Source organism: Monodelphis domestica, chromosome 1 (genome assembly GCF_027887165.1).
Source record: "Monodelphis domestica isolate mMonDom1 chromosome 1, mMonDom1.pri, whole genome shotgun sequence".
In the NCBI taxonomy this organism is placed as follows: Eukaryota; Metazoa; Chordata; class Mammalia; order Didelphimorphia; family Didelphidae; genus Monodelphis; species Monodelphis domestica.
In genome coordinates this window covers 587,356,039-587,373,525 of record NC_077227.1, presented here as the reverse complement: position 1 = coordinate 587,373,525, position 17,487 = coordinate 587,356,039, and the positions used below count along the sequence as shown (strand labels likewise).

At 37.3% G+C, this 17,487-nt stretch overlaps 1 protein-coding gene across 20 annotated transcripts in view; it reads left to right on the top strand.

The window, feature by feature from the left end:
• The window catches only part of SLC20A2 (solute carrier family 20 member 2), a 120,021-nt gene that overhangs the window by 76,734 nt on the left and 25,800 nt on the right, over positions 1-17,487 (top strand). For all 20 annotated transcript variants that reach the window (XM_007476407.3, XM_056813609.1, XM_056813620.1 and 17 more), the window contains 4 exons: positions 91-643; positions 5,648-5,788; positions 7,416-7,501; positions 9,308-9,404. In XM_007476407.3, coding sequence (XP_007476469.1) covers positions 355-643; positions 5,648-5,788; positions 7,416-7,501; positions 9,308-9,404 — 613 coding nt within the window. In that variant the 5' untranslated portion in view covers positions 91-354. The remainder of the gene's footprint in view (positions 1-90; positions 644-5,647; positions 5,789-7,415; positions 7,502-9,307; positions 9,405-17,487) is intronic.

The following is a 17,487-nucleotide window of genomic DNA, read 5'->3' as shown; positions in this document are numbered from 1 at the left end:
TTAGTAGGCTTAAAACATTTATTTCTGAAAGAACAGATTGTTACAGGTTGCTTAGAGTAATTGATTTCTTTGCTTCTCTTTCTGTTACAGGAGGGGATATCACAGCGTTTCCAGTCTCAGAGAAAAATATGGAATGTGTTTTACTGCTGACTGAACACAACCAAACAAACTGTACAGACAATAGTTTGAGAACCAGCAGTTAGCAGTTTGCTCAGGCTCTTACACTCTCCAGCACTTTCCAGAGCAAAATCTCTGTTTACAAGAACTCTACCTTACAAGGTTTTTACAAAACCTCAAGCGTGGTTTATTTAAGTATTTCTACAAAAGGAAGTCTCCTGCAGTCTACTTGCAAAAATGGCTATGGATGATTACTTGTGGATGGTCATTCTGGGCTTTATCATAGCCTTTATCTTGGCATTTTCTGTTGGTGCAAATGATGTGGCCAATTCCTTTGGCACAGCCGTGGGCTCTGGTGTGGTGACCCTGAGGCAAGCTTGCATTTTGGCATCAATATTTGAAACCACGGGCTCGGTATTGTTAGGAGCAAAAGTGGGAGAGACTATTCGAAAAGGTATCATTGACGTGAACCTATACAATGAGACAGTGGAGACGCTGATGGCCGGGGAAGTTAGCGCCATGGTTGGTAAGTGGATGTATTCTTATAACTGATGGGAAAATTATCCACTGCCCTGATTCCATGTAGCTCTCTTTTGTTATATATCTATGAAAGTGATTTTGCTTTGGTTTAAAAAATGGGGGGGAGGCTGACATACAAAAAACTGATTATTTTTCTTCCTAGGTTTATACTTGGGGGGGGGGGGTGTGGTAATCCTTTTCTTTCAAGCAGATATTCACTTAATCAAGTTGTCAACAAACTTAAGAACACCAGTGAAAATAAGCTTTCAGTGTTTTTCATAATCATGAAAACCCTACAGTAATAGTACAACTTTATGGATTATTAATGATTACCACACATTAGATCACTAAAAAGTAAAATTTCTCTGTAATTGCCTATTTTCAAGAGTTACTTAACATACATTAACATATTTTAAAATTTGTTCAATAATTGAGTGACTTTTGGAAAACAGAAGCCGTTTTGAACAATTAATTTTTTTTGAACAATTAATTTTTATATTCCAAATTAATTTTGGAGCAGTAATACAATGCTTTAATTAGTTGCATATGTTTTAACTTAATTCTGGCTTTCCACAGTCATCTTAATCCCTTGCTGGCTCTTGTTTTGACTGTCAACTCTCTCCCCAGGGGAGGTCTCTATGGTTTGGTTTCTGGCTAGGAGGTGTTTTTGTCACCTATTCACAGTAATAAGCTTTTCTTGGTAGTCTCAAACTTGTCTCAAATAAAGGGAAATGTGTTCAGAGTTAATGGAATATGCTAATGACCTGAAATGCTAGTCTCAGAGTGCATTTTTCCAACCCCTAAAATGTAACCACAGCCCTTGGGCAGAAAACTGGATTTGAGGATACAGCAGTACTCTTCAATTCAGTCTGTTAGAACCAGAAGGCACTTTAGAGATCATTTAGCCCAGAGCTTCTTAATTGTTTTTTTGGGTCATGGACTCCTTGGCAGTATATTACTCTCAGAATAATGTTTATAAATGCGTAAAATAAAATATGCAACATTACAAAGGAAACCAATGATAGCGAAACAGTTATCCATTTAACAGTTAAACAAATCATATTGAAATAAGGAGGTCATTTTCCCCCATCCAATTTCATGGACCCCTTAAAAATTCCCTATTCAGTTATTTATGATGCTCAAAAATAAAATTATGAGACAGAAATATGATGAGTGCAGCTGACACGCTTTTTCTTTTGCCTTTCCCCAGGTAGAGGTGGTAGGGGCAGGTGATCTGTCAAGCAGGGTAGGAGGGGGGAGAGGTCCAGCCAGAAACCCTACTAGCTTGGACTCCTTTAGTGAGGAGGGTAAATAGCACTTCTGGAGCTGTAGGGGAGTCACTGATGCATCAGTGGGGTAGGGTGAGAATCTGCCAGTCCTATAGTTGTTTCTCTTACCTAAATACAGGTGCCCAAGGATTGTCATACCTGATTCAGGGTGGCCTATTTCAGCAAGGCTATTTTGAAAGAACTTGCTGGAGACATCTAATGAACAATTAGTCACTAATCCTAACCTCTGCTCTACAAAGTGTCTGCTTTTCTACCTAAGTCAGGATCATTTTAATTCTAGCATTTGTAGAAGTTTGGCTTTCCCTTCATTGAAATCTCTGATCACAAATTGTTGAACATGGTTGAAGTTTCTTTTAGAGAGAGATTTATAGAATTCACTTTTGTCTTAATAGCAGTGATAAAATAGTCATACTTATTAAAGCTTACCTATAATTAAAATTTTCCATCAGGTTGATTTGGGCAGAATAGGAGAGGGGTACTTTGGTGTAGGGTAGGAGAGAGGGAAAAGGCACAGCAAATATCGACTCTCTCCACCCAGAGCTCCTTTTAGTTGACAGACAAGGTTTTCCAGAAAGCTCAACTTGTAGGCAGTGTCAGAAGAAGCATGGCTTTGACATTGAGATCACTGTTAACTGCTCATATTTGAGCGCTCATTCAGAGGGTCACCTCCCAGGCACTGGCTCTGTGCCAGGAAAATGAGGGGCTCCTGGTATGCTGGTCACCTCAGCCACTATCCAAACTGACCACATCACTTGGGACTTTATTTTTTTTTCTTGATGATACCCTTTGGCCTTCTTTGCTTTGGCTTTGCTCTTCATGGTTTACCCTTAAACATCAAGGCCTTCTTGCCCCTTCAGAGGGAAGGTATAAGATTTAATGGGATTTTTATCCACTAAAATAATTGGAATCCTTTGGACCTGGGAACTCTAAGAACTTAAGATGTTTTTGGTTTTGTGGTTATTCCTGCCTTGGCCAAAACCAAAGAGGCCCAGGTGCCTGGATTCCTCCCCAATCCTGGACTTCTAAATTCAACATCCATTTCTTCTTTTCCCTTTCTCCCCCTTGGTTCCTTCTTTTCTTTTCTTTTCTTTTCTTTTCTTTTCTTTTCTTTTCTTTTCTTTTCTTTTCTTTTTTCTTTTCCTTTCTCTTCTCTTCTCTTCTCTTCTCTTCTCTTCTCTTCTCTTCTCTTCTCTTCTCTTCTCTTCTCTTCTCTTCTCTTCTCTTCTCTTCTCTTCTCTTCTCTTCTCTTCTCTTCTCTTCTCTTCTCTTCTCTTCTCTTCTCTTCTCTTCTTTTCTTTTCTCCTTCTTGGCTCTTTTACTTTAGAAACTCTCTCTGCAAGTTCTGTGCCTCCATGCATCCTCATGATGCTGTGCTGGAGTCAGGTTGATTCCCTTGGGCAGGATGAGTTGTGAGTAAGAGCTGAATTCCCTGAAGTGGGTTTTGGGCTCTGGTTTTGTTTTCCTTTCACTCCAGCACAGCCCCCTACCCCCACCCCTACTCCGACCCCCCACTTGGCTTGCTCATTGCCTTGCTCCTGTGCTTTGACTCCTTACACTAGCTGCCTCATTCAAGACCGTCGGTGTTTGCAGAGGCCTCCTAGGGACCCCAGCCCCCAGAGGACGCAGAGCATCTTCTCATGTCAGCCCCTGCAGCTGCATGAAGAAACCACTGCCCTGCATTGCCCGCCCGCCCCCCACTTTCCTCCTCCCAGTGACCATGCCATGCCCGTCAACTCTGAAAATGCCTGTCCCTTCTTTGTAGCAACTGCTCTCTCACTTCTTCCATGCCCATGTTGGACCTCACTTCTACCATTCCTTTTCTTCTTCCCAGAAACCTTTTTGTTTCAGGATTTGTTTTTTCTCCCACCCTCCTGTTCTTTTATCTTATACCCTCACTCTAACTGTAATTTCATCCATTTGTTTGGGCAAGACCTCTCCATCCTGTATTAAAAACTTCTCATTTCTCATGATTTTTCTCCTCAGTCTTAAACCCAATTCATCTCCCCCTCCCACTACCCCCAGAAGTTCTCCATTGTCCTTGATCAAATCCCAGTGTTAATCCAGAGTCTTTCATTTTTTTTCTCCCAAGTTTCCTCTCTTGCTCTTCCTGTCCTTTCAAATGCCCCATCATTCCCTTCTATCCTCCCTCCCTTCCTTCCTCCTCCAGTCAGTCCCTGTACTCCCTGCCTTTCCCCATAAGCTTTCCTGCTCCAGGACATTATTATATGGTCAGCCAGAGAAAGCAGTAGCAACTTTCATGAAGGAAAACTACAAGGTCTGAATTCAGTTGGGTGAGTTTTTAATGTTCTGTTACCTCATTAGAATATTTTTAATTTTTTTTTACTGTAAATTAAAATTTTCATTTATAAAAAAGCTATGATTTCATATCATGAAATGCTTTCTTCAATCTTAAATTTTTCCTAGTGAACCACTGCCAGATTTGGAAGTCTCGGGGTCCCCTGTGTGCAAGCCTGGGTGCTTCCATGGAGCTTGTTCTTAGTCCAACGGCTAGCAAACACACACCAGTGGCCACTGGCCTTCTCCCTCCTTCACATGTTTTTGGTGCATGTACACAATCATTCCCTAGCTTTCATTGACTCAAAGGTCAGCATGCACAACACTCAGCGATGGAAGCAGCTGTCTCTATTGCTTCACAAATTGGTAGTTAGAATTGCTGGGACCATACAGACGTTTGTTTTTCTGTGACTCATGAGATTTGTTTGAATAAAATGCCAGAGGTCTGCCTAAAAGTACTGCTGCCACTGCTGAGCAACTAGACTTTTTTCCAGAATTAACATTTGGGATTAATAACCTACCCTGCTTATCAGCCAAAACCTTTGTTCCCTTAGAGCTTAGTGTGAGTATTTCAACAACTGTTTCTGAAAGTGATCTCTCCCAGCTGAGGCTTTTAATACTCATTGCAAAATTTGATCTTCTTATGAAAATGTAATCTGAAGAGAACTGGAGCCTAGAAAAAGACAATGACATAATGGTGAAATGACAGTGTGCTAAACCCTGAGATTATTTTAATTCATGAACAATAAAAGGAATAAGGGAGAGCCACCAAAAGTGAATACTCTCAAGATGGTGCCAAAATGTCAGGAGTACCAACAACTTTCTCCCCCATTTTGAAAACTAAAGACCAAAAAGCATACTGCTATGTTTTGTTATGGTCTGAACCAGCAGAGCAATGTAGGATCATGAAAGTGAGAAGAGAAAAGGCGTATAGACATGATACAGTTCTACCTCCTTATTTTAGAGATGGGGAAAATGAGACCCCAACAGGTCAGGTTCTTTGTTCAAGGTGATAAAGCTGATTAGTCTAGGAGCCAATTCTATTGTGTGCCCATTAGTACATGAACAAAGTATCCCAAAATCTTATGCAGTCAATGTTACCTTCCTTGTTTTCTTATTAGAGTCTTTAATCCCTTTCTTGGTCTGGACCAAACTTCATAAGAGAACATGTTCATCATCACTAGCACCAATCAGATTTGGAGAAGTTAGGGATTGATGTCAGGAGTGTTTTCATCAAAACCTGATGATTCTACACATATTTTCTGACTAGACAATATAATGTTTTTGTCTTTTTTTATCTGGATTTTGATTTTTTAATTTTTACTCTGTGAAAAAACACCCCATAGAAAAACTAATCCAAGGAGTTATTGTTAAACTTTTACCAGATTCTCCTAATCTGATTTTTCCCCCCATTTTTCCATTTCCAGGTTCTGCTGTTTGGCAGCTGATAGCATCATTCTTGAGACTTCCAATCTCAGGAACTCATTGCATTGTGGGTTCTACCATAGGATTTTCACTTGTTGCAATTGGCACAAAAGGTGTACAGTGGATGGAGCTTGTCAAGATTGGTAATTGTCATTTCTTTTTCTATATAGGGACAGGTGGGAAAATGTGGATAAGAAAACGTTTTACAGATAATATCTCCCCCTTTTTCTGAACTCTGAACATATTTTTTATCATATTTTGATTATTTAGGAAGCATGTATGTACGGTATTTTTCTCTTAAATTGGTGTTTTGTGTTTGAAACATAACTATTTATTGGAGATTGTGAAATGTCATGTTGAAAGTTGTTGTTTTTTTAAAATAGTCATTCCTTTCAAATATTAATCATTCAACCTTGAAAAATCTATGTCTATCTATTGTTCCCAGGAAGGACAGAAATATAGGGTGACCAAAATGACCCAAATCAGTTATTAGGCCCTTTCTGAGGAAAACTGTAATAAATTAATAGGAAACAGAATTTGTGGCAATGAGGAAATCTCAGATTGAGTTAAATGATATTGAATTCATAGAATTCCTAAGATCATCTGTTCAATTTGATATCTGAATGGCCTGGATTTCACCCAAGGGAAACACACTGTTTCTCCTCGTGTTGGCACCCTCACTGCCACCAGACATTTCATCTAAAACCATGGCCATGAAGAGGAACAAGGCAGTAGGAATGTGGCTGGAAATTCTAGGAAGTCCTGGCAGTCCACTAGATATTTTTGGTATCCCAAATCAGGTAAATCAATCCAATTCTACTTCTCTCCTCAGTCCCTTGTAAAGTACACACCAGCCCCAGATCATTCCCAGAGATTTTATAAAAATACAGCTTGATTCTAGTCTCTTCCATTTCTTCCCTCCTACTCTTATGATCCCTATTAGTTGGTCATTTTTTATCAAAACCATAGTAATCTGAAAAGGTCTTGAACAAGCTGGATATCTGGCCTCACAAGCAGTGACCCAAATTTTCAGGGTGTCCCTGGAGTTTACTAGAGTCTTCCCTGAGAATAAGAAAAATATTTGTATTACCTCATGAATGGCAAAAGTAAATAACCCTTTGGGAACAGTCAGTCTACAATGACCAGTTTTTTTAAATTGGTTGTTCACCTAGGAATTGTTAAAGTTATTACATTGTACTTTGTTTCCATAAGTGGAATAAAGACAGAGTGGAATCTAAGAGAAAGGGAATCTAGTGAATATTCTAAAATCAGCTTCCTGAGACAAGAAACTCAGAGGAAGAAATAATATGAGTGTGTGCTCAGGATCTCTGTATTCTTGTGTATATATGTTAGTTGTATGCATGTGACAAACTGAGTTTAGTTTAAAAGCTTGATGTGCGGCCACTGATCAAGGCATGAACTTTGTAAATTTTTAGGGTCAAAGATTTCATGGGCCCCTAATTTTTTAAACTATTCACAAAATTAAAATAATGTATGCAGGAAAAAAATTTTTTTGGTTTGCAAAAAGAAGTGAGGAAAGACAAAAAGAATATTTTCTTTTTTTATCATTAATTAGGAAAAAGTTATGTATTTTAACTAAAATATCCTTTAAAACTGTTTTGATGGAATTGTAAAATAATTCAAGGAATCCTTTTATGTGCAATGTGTCAGTTATCATTATATTATACAAACTCATCCATAATTTTGTAGAATATTAACATTTATTAGATGTTGTGTTTGTTTTTTTGTTTTTGTTTTTTAATTATTCAGTTGCTTCTTGGTTTATATCTCCACTGTTGTCTGGTTTCATGTCTGGCGTGCTGTTTGTGCTGATCAGAATTTTCATCCTAAAAAAGGTAAGCAGGGTTGATATCCTCAATCCTACCGTCTGATTCTTTTGACAGTCTTTCAGTACAAGTCACAGTGGGAGGGAATGGAAGTAGAATGATTTTCACATTCTTTGACACAGCCCTATGGGAGGGAAAACCCCTACTTTGTTTTAAGGAACAAGAAGGGTGTGAAGAAAATTAGTGATTCAAGGACATTTCTCCCCTACCTCTCACCCCCAACTTCCTTATCCACCCCCTTGTTATCCCTGAAGTCAACAGGAATAATTTCTGTGTCTTGTTATTTAGGGATTAGTCACTATCTTTGGTGTAGAACAAAGCCACCCAAAAGAAAAAGTATTGTTTTCCTGAAATTAAAATTTGTAATGGATTTGGACATTGCATAGCTTTGTGTTGAAACACTCCTGGAGTTTCCTTTAAACCCAAAACACATTGCTTATGATTAAACAGCCTTGAGAAAAACAATGATGGGGGACAGGGTGACTAAGCAAAAAGAGGGCTAGATTTGGAAGTAGAGGACCTGGGTTCAAATTTTGGCACTGTTCAAGCAGGCCACGTCATTTAACCTCTCTTGGCCTCTGTTTCCTCTTGGGAAAATGAGGATATGGACCTCAAGGTTCTTTCCAGCTCTTCATCTCAGATCCTAAGGTGAAGGGGGCATTTACTGAAAAAGAGCATCCAAACTAAAAGTGAAAATCTTGAAATTTAAATAAAAACATGCTCAGACCAATAACTCTAGTATATCCTTTCATTTTCCTGATAAAGGATCTTCCTGATGCCTTTAAAACTAGGTGTGGCACATGCTGAAGACCATGGTTTCCCTGAGCTTCCTGGAGAAGGGCATTGTTAGTTGACTATCTAGCTATCCATTTTAGAGTTTCTATTTTATGGATGACTTTAATGCAATAGTTGCCACTTAAGATTAGATTGTAAAATTTTTGAGAAGGATTGGAGGTGATCAGATTAAACAGATAAACAAGGAACTACAGTTTGGGTTCTCATTCTTTGAAAAGTTTTATTAATAAACAACATAGTGCAGGGTGTTTTTTAGTGAATAAACTGCGATTCAACAATGTGTTGAAAATTGTTATTGTTTTTGTAGCACAAGTGATTTGGATGTTTTCATCCTGAATGTAATTAATAAATAGGAATGTTTTAAAAGGAATTTAGTTCTTAATCTAATCCAAGCCAAAAAGCATTTATTAATCACCTTTTGGGTTCAAGACATTGTTCTGGGTGCTAAGGATGTAAATACAAAATGAAAAAACCTCCAGATTTTTTCCTCCAGGAAGTTTATATAGTCTTCTGGGGTTGAACTTTAAGAGGAGTTAAAAGGTACTTAGTCTCAGAAGAATAATCAAGGTCATTGCCAGAAGCAAAATTGCCTTACATGTTTTGGGGAAGTGTTCCTTGCCTTTTTTAGGAGAATATAGCCTTACATTTATTTTTCAGAAGTAGCCATTAAACACAACAAAATGGAATTAGCCAAAGTAGTAGGTGCTGTAAATTAGGAACTGTCATCTGACCTAGAATGGTTCTACACCAAATAGTTCTTTCCTATCTGCAGTTTTAATGCAAGAGCTATTACTTTGACCCATCTGCTGGCGCAAGATATCAGGGCCTTTGAATAACCATTTGTTTAGGGGAAATGGCCCTCTGTTGGTGCTTTGGTGTCAATATACCGCATGCCCCCCTTCCTATTTCAGCTGGAATTAGGGGGAATGTCTTACAGCCTTTTCTTTTGTTTCAGTTTGACTATGTTGTTTATAGAAGCTGATGAATTTTGACATTCCACCGTGTCTCATTATTACACAGGAGGACCCAGTCCCCAATGGTCTCCGTGCACTTCCACTGTTCTATGCTGCTACCATAGCAATTAATGTCTTTTCCATCATGTACACAGGGGCACCAGGTAAGAATTACTTGGACATTAAAGTTCAGTGGGAAAAGATAATAGTATTTTTTTAACAACTTTGATTTTTTTTTTTAGGGTTTATCTATCAGTAATGACTTTTGAGAGTGATATGGTATAATAAATACAAAGAGACTGGGCTAGATGACCTCAGGGATCCCTTCCATTTCTGAAGTTGTGATCTTATAATTTGGAATCAGAAAATATGTATCTAGATCCTACTTTGCACCCCTCAGGCAAGACATTTCCTATCGCTGAGAGTGGGCTTCTTCACATTTAAAATAAGGAGGCCAGCCTTCTAGGATTTGGACAGTAAAAACATATATTGTTACTCTGAAACTGAGTAGTAATGCATGTCTCTGCTTTTGTACTTAAAGGGTTTTATGATAGTAGAATTACTATTTGCAGGTGAGTCTGTAAAGAAGATAAATAGGAATGAAATGAAAAATGTCAGCTTCCATTTCTATAGCAATCTTTTTCATCACTAGCAATAGTGGAACTGCCACATATAGATTCTGTTACCTTTGTCTATACCAGTATGTAGATGATATATTATGTGGAAAAGTAATAGGAGCATTTAAGGAGATAAAATTGAAAAAAATAGCTGAACCTAACTAAATATATACTAAAAACATGCATGCTAGAAGTAACATAATTTTTAAGCTACTCAGGAATTATTTTTCAAGATAGTTCCAAAAGAATGGAAAAGATCATCTACCTTGATTTGAACTATTTATAACTGCAAGTCCAAATCACATCAATATAGTTGCCTAATTTTTTACATTCAGCTTGTAATAAGACTTAAGTTTATAGTATCTTTTAACAGTTTTCAATGTCTTTTACTCTTCTTCCTATGCCCTTCAATCATATCTTCTCATTTCTGTGTCCTGCTTCCTTCCCTATTTGCCCAGATCTCCTCCATCCTTGAAAAAAAAATTGCTTCACTTGAACCTCCCATCCCCTTTGTAAAAGTTAAATTTAAATCTCAATAATAAAAATATTATAATTTAGGAGATTTATTAGGCATCATTAGAAATAAAGGAATACAAGGAATACAAAATAAAAACCCTGTGCTCATAGCTGATTAGCCATTTCAAAATCCCCACTCACCACTGCCATGCTCGCTGACAGGGCCAAAAAGAGGGCAGAACCCTCCACATCTCCTCCTAATATCCCTTGTCTACAGGAAGTACTTAACGACAGGAAGTTAGTGAGCTCCCGGGAAATGTAGTTCTTTTTTTAGGGTAACAGATTTTCAATTATACACCTTAAGCTATCATCCTCAACTTATTATTCCTTTTTATCTGCCAAACTTCTAGCAAAAGCTACCTACGTTCAATATTATCACTTTCTGACTTTCCATTCACTTGCATTCTGCCCTCTGATCCCACCTTTCTAGTGACCAACCATGTTCACATTGCCATATCCAATGGCTTCTGCTTAGCCATCACCCTTCTTGGTGTCTCTGCTGCTTTTGATGCTATTTACTACTCTCTCCTCAGAGAACTCTTCTCTATGACTTTCCATGGCATTGAGTTTTCCCTGCTCTCTTTCCATCTGTATGACCATTCCTTCTCAGCTCCTTTCATGGACCATCATCTACATTCTGCTCCTGCTTGCATAGGGATACTTCAGGGCTGTATTGTGGACCTTCTCCTCTTTCATCAGAGCCAGGCTCTAGTCCGTCTTCCCAAATTGCTTATCTCACCTTCCCAACCCTGGCTCTAGCCAAATGGGCATGCTTACTATTCCCCATACACTTGAGTTATTCTGTGTCCAGCCTCCATGTCTCAGTCGATCCTTGTTTTATTGAATTTTATCCAATACGATTCATGTCAAAACTTTTTTTGCTAGGTGAACGCTAAAGCATTAAAAACCCCTCTGACAGGGGGCAGCTGGGTAGCTCAGTGGATTGAGAGCCAAGCCTAGAGATGGAAGATCCTGAGTTCAAATGTGACCTCAGACACTTCCTGGCTGTATGATCCTGGGCAAGTCACTTGACCCCTATTGATTGCCTAGCCCTGATTGCTTTTCTGCCTTGGAGCCAATGTACAGTATTAATTCTAAGATGGAAGATAAAGGTTTAAAAACAAAACAAAACAAAAAACCTCTCTGACAGCTCCTCTTTTGAATCACCAGTGAATTACCATTTTAAATAAGAAGGGGCTGAGAAGGCTTTGAGTTGAATATCTTGGCAGCAGTTTTCATTTTAATTCATTCACATTTCACATTTGCTGCTCCTTTTTTTTGCCACCTTGACCCCTTTACTTTAATTCTGTTATAATTTATAGAGCTGTTGGTCCTTAGGGTTAAGTCTTTGAGTTTTTGTCTTGGTTTCAGGAAAAGAAAGTAACATTTGATTTAAAGAAATTCTGTATTATATTTTATATTATATAAACACATATATGCACATACACACATACTGTATATATATGTACATGTACACATACATGAGTATACATATAATACATATACATATATGTGTATGTAGAGAGAATAACATTAAGCACAAGAAGAATAATTATGGTAATTTACATATACCGTGCAAATTGGAAAAAAAACTTCAGTAAGCTTATGCATAATTAGAAAAGGATGTTGGCTAGTCATGTACCGAAGATGAGAAGCAGCAGATGGATGACATGACAGCCTACAGAACACTGGATAGATCTTCTGTTGAAAATCAGAGTGATAAAGTGATTTGTGATAAGTTATTTGTGATAAAGTGTTTGCAGGAACTGCATAAGCTGAAAAAAAGTATGAAGAGGTCACCTTTCGGTTCAACAGAAAACATCCCTTTCTGAGGAAATCATAGATCTTTCAAATAATCACAGTATCATGAAAACGAGATTAAAGAAGATAAGCTCATTGCCTATATTTTGTGCTAGGAATGGACCATCTGGTCTTGTTATAATTTTCATTCTGAATCCTGGGTGTCCGTATAGACTGTTTTCATAAAGATTGTTATGGAGATGAGAAAGTAAGCATATGACTTGTCTTCCTAGTAGCTTTTTGGAGTACTAACAAATCTTGTGATCTAAGATTCCTTGAAAATCAGTTCTTTAAAACATACATGACCTCCAAAAAAACTTTTTATCTATTTAACAAATCCAACCCATAAAAATTGTCCTTTCTGTCTCTTATGATCCTCTCTTTTTTATTTGGTCAGGAACCCTTCTATAGCCCATAGTTGTGAAAGGTATTTCTTTCCTTGCTACTCTTAATTTGGCCATCATAGGACCTTTTATAGGTCATGCATTGATTTGGAGTTTATTATGATATGTTGTACAATATGCCTAATCTAAAACTGATTTCTGCTAGACTGCTTTCCAGTTTTCATCAGACTGATCCAACTTCAAAAGGTGAAATCTTGGGATTTAGTGAACATTTTGCTATTATGTTCTTTACTTATTAATCTGTCCCCACTGATCTCATTTTCTGTTTTTTAATCAGTACCAAATAACTTTAATGATTACTGCTTTGTAATATATTTTCAAATTTCATGTTGCTGTGCCCTCTTCTTTCCCTTTTTGAAAAAAAAAATTCCCTTTAAATTTTTGACCTTTTATTTCTCCAGATAAACATTATGGGTTTTGTTTTTTTAGCTTGACAATAAAACCCTGCTATAGCTTGATTGGCATGGTATTGAATAAGTAATTTAATCTAAGTGCTATAATAATTGTTATGCTGGCATAGTCCAATCTTGAACAATTAATGTCTGTATTATTTGTCCTTCTTTAGTTATGTAAAGAGTATTTTGTAGTTATATCCTATAGTTCCTATGAGTGTTTTGGTAGGTAGATTTTCAAATACTTCATATTCTGTAATTATTTTGAATAGAATTTCTCTTTCTAGCTCTTCTTGTTAGATTTGTTAGGCAATATACAGAAAAACTTATGAATTATATTTATACATATACACACACACTTTGTTAAAGTTATTTTAATTAATTTTAGTTCTCTAAGTAGGCTATCATCTACAAAAAGTAATAATTTTGCTTTTTATTTGCCTATGCTTATTCCCTCTGTGGGGAAAATTCTATTAGCAGAAACACCAAAAAGAGAAACAATGTCTCCAAGCCAAAAAGAAATAGGTTTATTGAGAGAGGGCCAGACTCTAATCAAGACCAAAGACCCCAAGCCTTAGAAGATGACCTTTTTTATGCACAGAAATCTAATGATAAAGTGTCAGATCAAGACAAATATGGGATACAATTAGAACCAGAATAGTATTAATTGTATACAGCCTCTGGATGGACATGTCTTGAGTGATGACACAGATGCTGAATAAGCTGGAAAGTACAGAATTATCACTTATGGGGGGTACTCAGTATCTCTTCTTAGGCCTGGGGGATTCAAATTTGGCCTCAGATGCTTCTTAGCTGTGTGGCCCTGGGCAAATCATTTAACCCCTATTGCCTAACCCTTGGCTAGGCATTTTTCTACCTTGGAACCAATACACAATTTGAGTCTTAAGAGGGATGGTAACAATTTTTTTGTTTTTGTTTTGTTTTTTAAAATATATTAAGAACTACCAACCTATCTACCTTCTTTCTCATTTCTATAAAATTTTTACATGTGTTGCCTACATGATGTTTACATGTTACATGTGTTTTACATGTGTTACCTACATGCTGAAAATATCAAAAGAATGGGCAAGCATTCACAGCAGCTCCCTCTGGCAGCTCAGATTGTCAGTCACTAGGTTGTCTATATTGTATAAGCAATACAAACGTCTATTATTTTACTGTTTCTTCATTACTTTAAAAAAATTTTTTTAAGACTTTAGGAAAAATGCAGCATTAAATCCTCATCTTCTCCTTCATTAAAGTATCTCTTATCCATATGTTTAGCTCATACAAGATTCATTGGTAGCTGCAATCAGAGATCACTGTTCAGTGATTCTCTGATTATCAATATCAAATGAGGCATAACACAGGGAGACAAGCTCAATTAAGGTGTTTGCAATATTATGAAGTACATTTTCCAAAACACAAATGGAAGAAGGAATAGGGTGGATGACGAGGTTCTCCAAAGGCTCCTATTTGCGGATGACATCAGATTCATTGCATCAAGCTTAAAAACAAACACATCAGGGCCTTTTCAAGGATGTCCACAACCACTCAAAAGATATTGACCTATCTGTCGAGTAAATCACACAAAAAATAAATCTATGAATGAAGAATATGCATATGTTATAAATTATGATGTGGCTATATGAATAATTCATTTGCATTAGTATGTACTAATATATATTATATGTATTGTAAGGATGGGTGCATGGGAGGATTTTTGGAATCCTGACATCAGGGCTGAGGGAGAGAAAGTGTCCATTGGAGAGCAAAAGATTCTGGAAAGGAAAGTGACCTGAGGAATCTGGATAGAATTCTGGGGACTTCTGAGCTGAGTCCTTGAGCTGACAGAACCTATTCTGCGGCTGAGGATTTCACTGAAAGCCACCTGAGAGTGTCCTGTTTCTACATTCAAGCTTCCTAGAAGTCTTTCTTCAATCTGGTTTCTCCAACCACTTCTTAACTGAGAAGATATCTCAAACCCCAAAAGGGGGCTGTGGGCTCTTGAGGGAGAGAGCCCAGCTCCCCTGCCCTTCCAATATCCTAGCACCTGTCTCCTTGTGGTTTCTTTAGGCTAGACAGACACATAAGTTAATAGTGGGATTGTTTAGTTGGGAATAAAGGTCAGAGAAACCGGAATGTGCGATATCACGCTAATCAGGCCAAGGACTGAATAGGAAACATTAGGGTGACCAGTCCCCACTTTCCTTCACCCAGTTTACCTAAAGATCCTTCATTAGAATCTTATAAAGCAGTTAGATTTGATAAGCCTCTTGATATGGTCTTGAAAAGATACACGATTCAAGAACAATAGGGTCATCTGATCCAACCCCTCTGAGGCAAAGCCCCTGCTGGGGTTTGTCTCTAGATCCTCTCTTTGGGAGAAGAACTGAGAACATCCTTAGGTTTAGTTGACAGGGGAAGCCTATCTTCAATTCCCCACCAGCCATTTCCACAGGGAACCCAGTGCTGCAACTGACAATTGCCTCCCTCAGGGAGGAGAGAGGAAGACAGAAGCTAGCCCCAGTCCAGCTTGGGCTCTCTCTCCTATACCAATCCTGCTCCAGAAACTCTCTAAACTCCACGAATACACCATCACAATCAGTGAAGACAACCTTTATTTTACCTAAGGAACCGTCATTTTTATAGTACATATAACTGATAGATACCATAGAACAGTGGTTCTCAACCTCTCAATTTGTAGCAATGAGAATACATAATGCATATCAGGTATTTACATTCTGAATCATAACTGTAGTTTGAAATAGCCACCAAAATAATTTTTTGGTTTGGGGTCACTGCAACATGAGGAACTGTATTGCGGGGTCACGGCATTAGAAAGGTTGAGAAACCACTGCCATAGATGAACAATGAACCAAACTCAGAACTGAATTGGAGGAAGACCCAGCATTTAGAACTTAAAAGGGACTTTAGAGACTGGTTCATCCAGCTCTTCATTACACAGATAAGGAAACAAATGCCCAAGAGGCACAGTGACTCACTCCATATATCATAAGTATTAAATAAGAGCTGGGAGTTGAACCAAGCAATCCCAGCTTTCCTTCATTGATTATATGAGGTCAGACTGGAGCACATTTAAGAAATAGTGCCGAGCTTCAAAGGACCCCAGACTTTTAACACTAATATTATCTTAATATAAATGGTACTAAAACCAAAAAACAACAAAGAAGGAAATGGTGATTGGGCCTAAATGGATTTTAGAGAAGGATGCAAATTTTGAGGACATTGATGAATCCATTTTTCAAGATAGCTGAAAAAAGCAGAGGATGCTAAAGACTTGGGAAATAGATCGCATACTTTATTATTATTGGGCAAAAAAAGGAGAATTTCACAACCAAATGAAGTATAGAGAGGATCACAGAATATAAAATAGATCATTTTGATTGCATAAAATGAGGTATAGGTAAACCAGAGATACTCATTCCCAGGGAAATGACTCAACCAATTATGGTATGTAAATATGTTGTTGTATTATAAGAATTGCTTGAGACAGTTTCAGAGAACATGGAAAGATTTGGGAACTGATACAAAGTGAACACCACCAGGAGAATAATTTGTACTGAAGTCACAGTATAAAAGTAAACAACTTTGAAAGATCTTAAGATCTCCGATTAATTCAGTGATTGATCATGATTTCCCCGTGATGAAGAATATTATCTACCTCCTGACACAGAGGTAATGGCATAAATATGCAGAATGAAATAAATGTTTTTGGATATGATCAGTATAAGAATTTGTTTTACTATTAAGAATACTTTCCATAAGGATTTTTTTTTTCTTTTTCTAATTGGGGGTATTATCAGAAAAAAAGAATGCTTACTCATTTGAAAAGATAATTTTTCATTTTAAAAATTTAGGTGGGGAGAAACCTGTTGCTATAAATATTTAGAAATAATCATTTTGTTTGATGTTTGCCACATTCAAAATAAGCTATTTTAAACCGTCTCCTTCCATTCTCCTCCAATTTTATTTTATGATGTGACTTCTGTTTAATTCACATGCATAGCTGGGTGTAACATTATTTAGAGTACTGGACCTGGAGTCAGGAAGTTCATATATGACTTCAGGCACTTGCTACCTCTGTGGCTACACCTTTTAGTGGATCTTGACTCAAAAAAATTGAGTTCAAACCTATCCTCAGACTCTTACTAGCTAGGTGACTTCAGAAGGCAAATCACTTAACTTTCTGAGTGGATCTTTTTCAAGATGAGGATAGTAGTAGCATCTATCTCTAAGGTTTGTAAGGATCAGATGGGAGACAATACATGTAATGCCCATATCATTTCAGCCATAAAATACAATATAAATGCAAGCTCTCATTACTGTTATTTCTTTTTTTCCCCTACTCTTATAAAATAATTATTTGGTATGAGATAACCTGTACATTAATTTAAGTAGCATTTTAATTAAAATTTCATGACCCGACCATGAATAATGGCTATTGCTACAATTTCTTATCTTCCATTATTGTATAGAGTATTTTGTAATTATATA